The following is an 11,178-nucleotide window of genomic DNA, read 5'->3' as shown; positions in this document are numbered from 1 at the left end:
TGTCCCTCTCATTGCTGTGATAGGGGCAGGGTTGGGGGGCAGTGAGCCCCTAGGGGTGGGTGACAGGCCCCCCCCCAGCTGACACTGATGAGGACACAGGTGGCATGTACAAAATAACCGTGTTTATTCGTGGCAGAGGAGGGGGACCACCCCAACCTCCCCCTGCTGCCCCCCCCAACCAAAAAAAGGTGAAAAACCCAAAAGTGGCATAAAAAAAGACCCCAGGGGGGAGGAAGAGGGGCCACCTCTCATTTCCCTCCCCAAGTATAAAAAAAGGGGGTCCCCAAACTAGGGGGGGGGGCACAGTGGGAGGGGGAACGGATTTGGCCCCCCCAGCCAGTAAGGCACAGCCTGGGGGGTCCAGCCTGGAGCCCCCTCCAAGGCGGTGGAGGGGTGAAATGGGGGGGCGGGGTGTGTGAGGCTGGGAGAGGGGAAGTAGGGGGACACCCCCCCGCCATCCTGGCCCATCTTGTGGGGGCTGGGGGGGGGTTAGGGCGTGCTCCGCTTCCGCAGCTCCACCACGAACGCTGAGGGTGGGGAAATACAGCGTCATGGGGGGGGTGCCCCAATTATCCCCCTCCAACTCCCCCCCGGAGCACCCCCAAAGGACTCACCCCTCTCCTATTGGCCCCACTGCCCAATGTCCTATTCCCCCCACTTGTCCCATGAGCCCCCCCCTTTGCCCCATGGTGCCCCCACCTTCGATGATCTCCTCCTTCATCTTCTGCAGCTCCCTCCGCACCTCCTCCAGGAGCTCCTGGAGGGTGGGGGCACAGGGTGAGTGGATTTGGGGGGACCCTCCCATACCCCCCCCCCCCCCAGACCAACCCCAGTACCTGTTTGATTCGCTCCAGGTCGGGCTCATCAGCAGGGCCGGGGGGGTCGGCAGGGGCAGCCGGGATGGCCGACTTCATCCTGGGAAGAGCACAAATAGGTTGGGGACCTGCCAAGACCTCCCTGGCTACCCCCATCTTGTGTCTTGGGTACCCCCAACCTGCCAGCCCCCCGTCACAGCCACTGCCTCCAAAATCCTGCTCTGGGGGTACGACAGACACACCCCCCCCCCAGCACCCCAAACTCCCCTCCCTGGGCACCCCAAAACTCTGCTCCAGCCCCTAGATGCCTCCCTGAACACGCCTGCCCACCACAAAACCCACCTGGGCAGCGTGGAGCTGGCCTTCTCCCAGGGCCTCCGCACAGGCTCTGTGGGGAGAGGGCAGCGGGTGAGGGGGGGTCCCGCCCCCCCAACCCCTCTCCTTCCCCTAAAGAAGCCCCCCAACGCTCCCCTGCCTGCCAGACTACATTTCCCAGCGTGCCCGGCCACGGGGGTGGGCCGCGGGGCACGCTGGGAGTTGCAGGCCCGGCACTCACCCGCGGGCTGCGCCGGGGTCCTAGTGCCCGGCTCCGTCTCGTCCTGCGGGGGCAGAGAGAGGGGTCGCGGCGGGGGGGGGGATGTGGACACGCGGGGGGTGGACACGGTGGGGTCACCCACCTTGTCTGAGGACAAGGGGATTAACTGTCCTTGCAGTAGGCACGGGGAATAGGAGGGCGCACGGAGCACCCCCCAACGGGGGGGCCCCCAAAACGTGGTATTGGGGGGGGGGCACTCACACTGGTGACGTCCTCGTCCCTCTTTGGCGCTGGCTTGTCCCCCTGCAGGTTGGCTTTCCTCCTGGGTGGGCAGGGGGGTCAGTGTGGGCACAGGGGTGCCCCCCCTGGGGGGGGGGGGGGGCTACTGTGCTGAGTGGGGTACCCTCACCAAACCCCCCCCTCACCGTCGGGCCAGCATGGCGCTCATCTCCTCCATCAACCCCCCCCCGGCCCCCCCACGGGCACCCTCGCCCTTGGGGGGTGCAGGGGGGGGCCCTGCACCCAGCGCCTCATCCTGCCAGGAGAAAGGGGGTGATGCAGAGCACCCCCCCAGGTTATTTCCCCCGCCCCCATTGTGCCCCTCCCCTCACCTTGCCAACTTTCCTGAGTTTAGCCCCTGCAATGGCAGCAGCAAAGCCGGAGCCCCCCCCGGGCACCCCCCCGGCAGCACCCGCCGCCACTGGCAAGGGGGGGGCTGGTGGGACCCCCATGGCTGGCAGGGTGCCAGGGGGTGGGGGAGGCCCCGGGGGCGGCGGGGGGCCAGGGGGTGGCGGGGGACCTCCAGTGTGCACGGCCTGGGTGCCTGTGGGGGGGGGAAGGGGTTTAGGGGGGGTTCTGAGGGGCAGCCCCCATCCCCAGTGTGGGGGAAGGGAGTCAGCCTTGACCCCCCCATCACCCACCTGCAGCTGCTCCACGGCGCTCAGGCTCCTCCAGCGCCTGCCTGGGGGGGAAAGGGTCAGCAGCCACAGCCCCCCCACAGCATGGGGGGCCCCCAGCACCCATGGTCCCCCCATGGCATGGGGAACCCTCTCCCAGCACCCCAACATCATGGTTTCCCCCCCCAGCACCCCCAATTTGGGGGTCCCCCACCTCTCCTGCTGCTCGGGCTCCTCTGGAGCCAAACCATCGGGGTCCGGCCAGGACAGCGGGGTGCCTGGATAGGGGGGAGACACAAGGCAAGGCCATGGGGTCAGGACCCCCAGGGGTGCCCCCCATGACCCCCTGCCAATACTCACCCTCCTCCAGCGCTCGCAGGGCCCGCAGGACAGCGGCGGCAAAGAGGGCGGCCTCGCGGGGGGCCCCGAAGCTGAGCCCCCAGACCCGGCGGGCTTCCCGCCACTGGTGGAACTGGGGGGTGGCCTGGCTGTAGCGCAGCCCGCGCCCCAGCGGGCAGTTCAGCACCACCTGCGGGCACCCGCAGGCGTGGGGGGCAGGCCCGCACCCAGGCGTGCCCCCAGCCCCCTGCACCCAGGGGTGGCCCACAGAGCCCCCCCCGTACCCATCCGTGCCCCACAGAGCATCCCCGTGCTTTGCGTTGACTCATAGCTCCTCCTGCACCCATGGGTGCCCCATACAGCCCCTCCATACCTATGGGTCCCCCCCCAGAGCCATCCCCCATACCCATCGGTGCCCCACAGAGCATCCCCACGCTTTGCATTGCCCCATAGCCCCTCCTGTACCTTTGGGTGCCCCATGCCCCTCCCATGCCCAGTGTTCCCTGCACCCATGGGTGCCCCATAGCCTCGCTGTTTTCAGCATTACTCCATAGCCCCCACACACCCAGGGCTACCCCCCTGCACCCATGGGTGCCCTCTGGGCACCCTCACCTGCTGGTCCGGCTGCATCTTGCGCCCCACCAGGCGGAAGGCATTGGTGCCGGGGTGGTGGTAGAGCTGGACACAACTGAGGGTCTGGGGACCCCCACCCGCCGCCACCCACTGCTTGTGGGTGTCGTCGTAGAGTAGCACTGCTGCCCGAGCGCTGCACAGCACCGTCTCGCTGGGGGGGCAATGCTGGGTGGGCACCCCCTGGTACGGGCATCTCCCCACAAGCTGGGGACCCCCTAGTGTGGGCACCCGCCACAGGGTGGGACCCTCTGGGTGTAGAACCCCTCAGCACAAACACACCCAGGTGTGGGACACCCTAAGTGCTGGACCCCCAGCATGGTCACCTCCTGGGTGCAGGGGCTGCTGATGTGGGGACCTGGGGACCCCCAGGGTGATGGATGCCCCCAGCTTGGGGACCCCCTGGGTGTGGGACCTCCCTTTACAGGGATCCCTTGGGTTTGGGACCCCCTGGGTGGAGGTACTGCCCCCCACATGGGTAAACCCTGGATGGGAGGGACCACGAGGGTTGGGCACCCCCATGCATGGAGACCCCCCCCAGGACCAGGTATGGGGCACCGCAATAGGTGGGGCACACCCAGGACCAGCCGTGGGGCACCCATGGGCGCTGCCACCCCCCCCAGCACCCAACCCACAAGCGCACCCCAACACCCCCCCCTTTTTCCTTCCTCTTCTCCACAGGGGACACAGGCGTCCGGGCCCTGCCCCTCCCCCACTTCCTCAGGGTGCGGAGTGGACCCACGCGTCCGAGTGCTGCCCCTCCCCCGGCCGGGACATCCGCGGGGACACGCGTGAGGGGGTCTGTGTTTATGTAGGACCGACCTGACCCGGCACGGGGAATCTGAGGCAGGGAGGGGGTCAGCACCCGTGGGGAGGGGAACCCACGGGCCGGGTGTCCCCGCTGTCACCCCCCGGGGTCCCACCCATCACCGGGGCGGCTCCCGGTGCTCCCAGCGCCAGCTCCCGGTGCTCCCGGTGCCAGTTTCCGGTGCTCCCAGTTCTCCCAGTGTTCCCAGCGCCAGTTCCCGGTGCTCCCCAGTGCTCCCGGTGCCAGTTCCCGGTGCTCCCAGTTCTCCCAGTGCTCCCAGCGCCAGTTCCCGGTGCTCCCAGTTCTCCCGGCGCCAGTTCCCGGTGCTCCCCAGTGCTCCCGCTGCCAGTTCCCGGTGCACCCAGTTCTCCCAGTGTTCCCAGCGCCAGTTCCCGGTGCTCCCAGTTCTCCCGGTGCCAGTTCCCGGTGCTCCCCACTGCTCTCAGTGCCCCGGTGCCAGTTCCTGGTGCTCCCGGTGCCAGTTCCCAGTGCTCCCCATTTCTCCCAGTACTCCGGGTGCAAACTTCCAGTGCCAGTACTGGCGATTCCCGGTGCTCCCAGTACCCCCGAGTAGCCAGTTCCTGGTCTTCCCGGTGCTGCCCAGTAACCCCGTGACAGCTCCCGATATCCCCGGTGCCCCCGCCCCGGCCTCTCACCTCATGCTGGCAACGGCGGCGACGCGCTGGGACCGGGCCGGGCCCTTCCGGTGGCGGGGGGCGGGGGGGAAGGACCGGCCGGTCCCGGCCCGCGGCCCCGCCCGGCCCCGCCCCCCCCCGCGGTCCCACCCCTCCCGGTAACGGCGACCGAGTGGCCCCCGCCTTCTTAAAAGGGCAACGGCTCCGATGCGCCCCACCGAGTAGGGGCGGGTACCCACTACCCCCAGCGCCCCTCCCAAGTGTCCGCCCGGTGTCCCCCAAAGCTCTCTAGTTCCGGGGACTGGGGGCACTGGGAGGCACTGGGGAGGCTCTGGGAGCGTACTGGGGGCTCTGGCAGGTTACTTGGGGGGCTCTGAGGTGATACTGGGGTCCCTGGGAGGGCAGTAGGGGGGCTCTGGGAGGGCTCGGGGGGGTCCTGGGGACTCCGAGGGGTGTTGAGGGGCTCCGGTGCCAGATCCCAGTGCCCGGTTCCTGGTGTCGGTGCCCGGTACCCGGTGCCTGGTGTCGGTTCCCGGTTCCCGGCTCTCCGGTGCGGCCCCGCCCCGAACCCCGCCCGCCGCCGCCCCGCCCTCGCCGCCGCCGCCGCCGCCGCCCTTTGTCCGCCGCCGCGGGCCCCGCCATGGCGCCGCGGTGATGCGCGGCGGGGCCGGCCCGGGGGCAACGGGGCCGAGGACAACCGGGAGCCCCATGCGGGGGCCGCCGCCATGGGGCAGGTCCTGGGCTTCGCCCACTGCAGTACGCACCGGCACCGGGAACCGAGAGGGGCGGCGGCACCGGGAGGGTCCGGGGATAGAGGCACCGAGGGCGGCCGGGGATGAGGGAACCGCGCTGGGGGTACCGGAGATGGGGCGCTGGGAGGGGCCGTGGATGGAGATACTGGCGATGGGGGCACTGGGAGGGTCCAGGGATGGAGGTATCCGGGGCAGCGGCACCGGGAGGGGCCGAGGATGGAGGCACCGGGGACAGAGGGACCGGGAGTGGCCAGGGATGGGGGCACCGGGGATGGGGGCACGGGGAGTGGCCGGGGATGTGGGCACCAGGATGGGGGTACCGGAGATGGGGTGCTGGGAGGGGCCAGAGCCGGGGGCACCGGGGATGGGGGCACCAGGGATGGGGTACCGGGAGTGGTCAGGGGTGAAGGGAACCGGGATGGAGGGACTGGGAGCAGCTGGGGACAGAGGTACGGGGGTGGAGGCACTGGGAGTGGGTGTCGATGCGGGTACTAGGGAGGAGGGAACTGGGATGGAGAGACTGGGAATGGGGAGCCGGGGACTGGGGTACAGGGAGCCGCTGAGGATGGGGGAATCGCCACGGTGTACCCGAGATGGGGGTACTTGGAGGGACTGGAATGGGGACACCGGGGATGGGGGTGCTCGGGATGGGGCCCTGGGAGGGTCCAGAATGGAGGCACTGGGAGTACCGGGGGTCAGGGACATCGGGGCAGGGAGTGTCTGGGGGGACACAGAGGGGAACATAGGGACTGGCAGGGTAGGAGTGGGTTTGGGGGGGGCACCGTGCATTGGGGGTACCAGAGTGCTGGGGGGGGCAACAGGGACCCGGGGAGGGCCCCCATGCCCCCATATCCCCTCTGCCCTCCTCCAGAAGAGGCTCCATCCACGGCCTCCACCACACCAGACTCCACAGAGGGTGAGTGGAGCCGAGACCCCCCCATTTGGGAGGGGGGGGCATGGGGGTGCCCCGACCCTCCCCTTGACCCCCCTAAATCCTCCTCTCAAGGTGGCAACGAGGAGTCGGAATTCCCTGAGCTGCAGGTGGCACCGGAGCCCCCCGAGGAGGAAGAGGAGGATGAGGATGAAGATGGGGCGATGGTGGCAGGGGGACGACCCCGGGGATCCCCCCAGGAACTCACCTTCTCCTACATCACCTTCAGGGGCGGGGGTCCCCCCAACGAGTCGGGACCCCGCTGTCGCCGAGACTCCCGTCGGGGACGCACCCCCCGCCTGAGCTCGGGGCCTCCTGGGGGCTCCCCTCAGGGGCTGGATCCCCATTTGGCTGCCAGGTCCCCCCGCAAGCGTCCTGAGGAGCCCCCAGCCCCTCCTGAGGGGCAGCTGGAGGAGGGGGGGGCCCTCCCAGCGTTGGGGGGTCCTGAAACAGAGGAGATCCCGATGAGCCTGGGTATGGGGGTCGGGGGGGGCTCAGGGTGATGGAGGTCCCTGGGTGGTGGGCAGTTCACGGTGATGGAAGTCTCTGGGGGGCAGCTGGGGGCCATGGGGGGTCCCGAGGCACCCTGGCGGGGCGGGGGGTCATGGGGGTTCCACGGGGAGCCTCGGGGCAATGGGAGTTCCCCAAGGGGGGCTTGGGGATAGGATGAGTCCTGGGGCACCCTTGGGGGGCAGTGGGGAGGTCACAGGGTACCCAAGGTGGGGCTGGGAGCCATGGGGGGGTCCCGAGGGGATCTCAGGGCAATGGGGGATCCCCGGGGGGGGCTCGGGGCCATGAAGGTCCTGGGACAGTGTTTCGCCCCCGCCCCGCAGCCCGCTGAGACCCCTTTCTCGCAGCAGCAGCGCCCGCGGCCCCCTCCCCGCCCGCGCTCCACCCCCCGCCCGCAGGGGGCGCCCCGCGCCCGGCCCCACCCGCGCCCCCCCCGGCCCCCACCCTAATCCCGGAGCCGCCCCCGGCGCCCCCCGACCAATCACCGAGCCCGCCGGGAGCCGATGTCCTGGGTGAGCGGCCAATCAGGGCCTCGGGGCACTGCGAGGGGGGAAGCTCACGGCGGCGGGGGGGACCCAGGCGTCCGGTTGCAGGGCGGACGCAGACGGCCGGGCGGGATTGGTGACTAAAAATAGGGGTGACCCCCCCCCAAGTGTCGTCCCTACCCCAGCAGCACCCGCGGGAGCCATGGAGGGACAAGGTGGGTGCGGGGGGCGCACATGAGGGGGCACCCCGGGGGGGTGGGTGCTCCCTTTCCCTGCACCTGGGGTTGTCACTCGGGGTGGAGACAACTGGGTGCTGGGGGGGCACTGGGGGGGCGCGGTGGCTCTGGAGAGGATACTGGGAGGCACTCGGGGGGCTCTGGGAGCACAAGAGGGGCCCTGGGGGCTCGAGGGTGTACTGGGGGGATCACTGGGGAGCACTGGAGGGACACTGGGAGCACCGAGGGGGCTCGGGAGCGGGTACTGGGAGGCACTGGAGGGGATAAAAGGAGGCATTGGGGGGCTCTGGAGGGGGCACCGGGAAGCACTGGGGTACTCTGGAGGAGGCACTGGGGGGCACTGGAGGGGATACTGGGGGGCACTGGGAGACCTGGGTGCAGTGTGATGTCCCTGCAGTGTGGGAGCTGCTGTACTGGCGGGCACCGGGGCGGTCAGCGCTGGCACTGGTGGGGGCGCTGGGCACCCTGGGGTGCCTGGCGCGGTTCAGCGCTATCAGCGTGGGCGCCTACGGGGCGCTGGCCGTGCTGGGTGTCACCCTGCCCCTGCGCCTGCACCACGCTGCCCTGCGGGCACTGCGCCGGCACCCACCCGAGCACCCCTGCCGGTGAGTGCCACATCAGGGACCCTCACGGGACTGTCACCGTCACCCTCCCAGTGCCATCCCCTGCCTGTCCCACTGCCTGTCACCATCCCCATGGCGTGGAGTGGCACTGCCGTCCCCATCCCCATGGCAAAGGGTGCCCGTGCTGTCCCTGCGGGGTGGCCCTACCATCCCTGTCCCCTTGCCCTGGGTGGCCCTGCCACCCCTGTCCCCGTGGCACGGGGTGTCCCTTGCTGCCCCCATCTCCATGACATGGGGTGTCCCTGTGGTCCCCATCCCTACCCCATGGCATGTCCCTGCCAACCACATCCCCACACCTGTCTCTGCTGTCCCCATCCCCACCCCATGTCTGTCCCTGTCCCCGTGCAGGGCGCAGCTGGAGGGGGCCGTGGGGCTGAGCCCCGAGGAGCAGCAGCGCTGGGCCCGGCGCCTGGCCCGGCACCTCATCGCCGCCACCCGCACCCTCGCCCGCCTCTTCCTCGTCCACAGTCTCCCTGAGTCCCTCAAGGTGACTGTCACCCTGCATGGCGGGCGGGGGGCATGGGGGGCATGGGGGACATTGGGTGTATGGAGGCATGGGGGACACTAAGGGCGTGGGGGCACTGGGGGCACTGGGGGCATGGGACACCAGGGCCATGGGGGGCATTGTGGGTATGGGGACACTAGGGCATGGGGGTACAGGGGACAGTGAGGGACAGGGCAACACGGGGTGCCCCACAGGCACAAGGGCATGAGGGGTATTGGGGACATGGGCTATGGGGACACTGGTGGTATGGGGGACACCCGGGGCGGTGAGGGTGACGGTGAGGGTGACGCCGGGCTCTGGCCGCAGTTCGCCTTCTTGTTCTACCTGCTGACCTACGTGGGGGCCGTCTGCAACGGGCTGACGCTGCTGGGAGCGGGTACGGCACTGGGACGGGGATGGGGATGGCACCGGGATGGGCATGGCACAGGGAGGGGGACACGACAGGGGTGGCATGAGGACAGGGACACAGGATGGGAATGGGGACAGGGACAGCATGGGGATGGGATGGGGACAGGGGATAGGGGCTGGGGCATGAGGACAGGGACAGCATGGGGACAGGATGGGGACAGGGACAGGGGATAGGGGCTGGCGCATGGGGACAGGGACACAGGATGGGAATGGGGACGGGGATAGGGGCTGGGGCATGGGGACAGGGACACAGGATGGGAATAGGGACAGGGATAGGGGCTGGGGCATGGGGACAAGGACACAGGATGGGAAGAGGGCATAGAGGTGGGGACAGGGGACAGCATGGGGCCTGGGGATAGACACAGGGACACTGGTCAGCATTGGGGACAAGGGACAGAGTGTGGATACATCTGGGGACAAGGGGACAGGTGTAGGGGACACAAGTAGTGGCTGGGGACAGGGGGGTGGCACAGGGATGGGGACAGGGCATGGGGACAGCCTGAGGACAGGGGTTTGAGGGGACAGGGGTACAGCATGGGGACAGGGGTACAGCATGGGGACAGGGGTACAGCATAGGGACAGGGGACAGGAGGGGATAGGGACAGGAGAGGGACCTGGCCTGACGTGGTACTCCCTGTCCAGGCATCATCTGCGCGTTCACCTTCCCTGTGCTCTACCGGCACCACCAGGTACGGGGACATGGGGGGACACGAGGGGCTGGGGAGGGTTGAGAGGTACCCCTCTGCCCCCTATGTCCCCAGTTGCCCCCACATGCCCAATGTCCCCAGGCCCAGATCGACCAGTACGTGAGTCTGGTGAGGAACCACCTGAGTCACCTCCGAGCCAGGTGAGAGCACCCCCCCACCCCTCAAAACCACCCCCTGCACCTCAAAACCACCCACTGCACCCCAAAACCAGCCCTACCCTGACACCCCATTCCTGTCCACATCCTGGCAACCCCCCCCGCACCCCCAAGCTGCCCTGCGTACCCCAAACCTGCCTCTGGGAACCCCCAACCCAGCTCAGGGGTGCCCCCAGGGGTTCTTGAGGTGCTCCAGGGGGGGTTTTGGGGTGCTCTGCCCCCTCAACGCCCCTATGCCCCCAGGATCCAGGCCAAGCTCCCAAGTGCCAAAGTGAAGCCGCAGTGACACCCCGACCCCCCCGAGGTGACAGCTGGGGGGGATGGCTGGGATCTCCCCACGTCCCCCCCACCCTGTGTGTGTGGGGGTGTCCCTTGGGGGAGATGGGGATCGTGTGTGTCCCCTGTGTCCTTCCTCCCCCTGCGTGGGGGGGTCACACTTTAATAAAAACTCTTGTGACAACTGGGCTTGATTGTGCAGGGGATGTGGGGACACAAGGGGGACAGGAGAACACGGGGAACGTGGGGGGCACACAGGGTCGTGGGGGGAGACATGTGAGGCCATGGGGGGCCAGGGGGCCATGCGGGGACAACAGCGGGGCACAAGGGGCCATGAGTGGACACGAGTGGAAAGGGGGGGGTATTTTTAGCCCCCCCCCCGCGCCCGGACGCCTGGGTCCTCCCCTGTCCGTTCCCCCCTCCCCAGGGAGACCCGTGTCCCTTCGCGTCCCCTCCCGCTCCGCGGAACGCGCGGGAACCCCGCGGCGCAATCCCCGCCCCATGTCCGCCTTGACCCCGCCCTCTCCGCCCTCGCCCCGCCCCCTGTTGCCAAGGGCACGGCGGTTGCCGCGCGACGTAAACAAAGGACGCCGGACGTGGTGACGTCAGGGGCATGGAACGCCGTCGCCGGGGCGACACGCGCCGTGTTTACTCGGGCCGCGGCGGCGGCACGTGGGGACGGGACGGAATGGGGACACCGGCACCCGTGATACCGGGGGGAGCCCGGCCGAGGCACCGGGGCCGGGACACCGGGGCTGGGGACACCGGGGAGAGCCCGGCCAGGGGGCCTGGGCTGGGGACACTGGGGCTGGGGACACCGGGCAGAGCGCGGCCGGGGCACCGGGTCCCTGACACAGGACAGAGCCCGTCTCCAGGGTCACCGGGGCTGGGGACACCGGGGCCCTCACACAGGAGAAAGTCCGTCCGGGACA

The 11,178-nt window shown here is 69.5% G+C and overlaps 2 protein-coding genes across 2 annotated transcripts; one reads left to right on the top strand and one right to left on the bottom strand.

Moving 5' to 3' along the window:
* Positions 1 to 251: 251 nt before the first annotated feature.
* On the bottom strand, positions 252 to 3,411 carry VASP (vasodilator stimulated phosphoprotein; the record flags this gene model as incomplete). The annotated part of the gene is given in 13 exon segments (XM_082012100.1): positions 252 to 527; positions 700 to 757; positions 837 to 915; positions 1,158 to 1,203; positions 1,372 to 1,414; positions 1,612 to 1,672; positions 1,776 to 1,885; positions 1,962 to 2,173; positions 2,271 to 2,311; positions 2,461 to 2,524; positions 2,607 to 2,775; positions 3,198 to 3,378; positions 3,380 to 3,411. Coding segments are annotated over 13 exon segments (1,134 nt in total). The 3' UTR covers positions 252 to 489.
* A 1,972-nt stretch (positions 3,412 to 5,383) lies between these two features.
* RTN2 (reticulon 2) lies at positions 5,384 to 10,256 on the top strand (the record flags this gene model as incomplete). The annotated part of the gene is made up of 10 exons (XM_082012099.1): positions 5,384 to 5,414; positions 6,282 to 6,326; positions 6,417 to 6,815; positions 7,199 to 7,363; positions 7,970 to 8,177; positions 8,544 to 8,682; positions 9,007 to 9,076; positions 9,751 to 9,797; positions 9,897 to 9,955; positions 10,214 to 10,256. The coding sequence occupies 10 exons, from the start codon at positions 5,384 to 5,386 to the stop codon at positions 10,254 to 10,256; spliced, it is 1,206 nt and encodes a 401-aa protein (XP_081868225.1).
* Between the last annotated feature and the right edge of the window lie 922 nt (positions 10,257 to 11,178).

The sequence above is a fragment of the Phaethon aethereus genome, assembly GCF_964289735.1.
Source record: "Phaethon aethereus genome assembly, chromosome: 31".
Classification (NCBI taxonomy): Eukaryota; Metazoa; Chordata; class Aves; order Phaethontiformes; family Phaethontidae; genus Phaethon; species Phaethon aethereus.
This window is presented reverse-complemented; position numbering and strand designations above follow the sequence as displayed.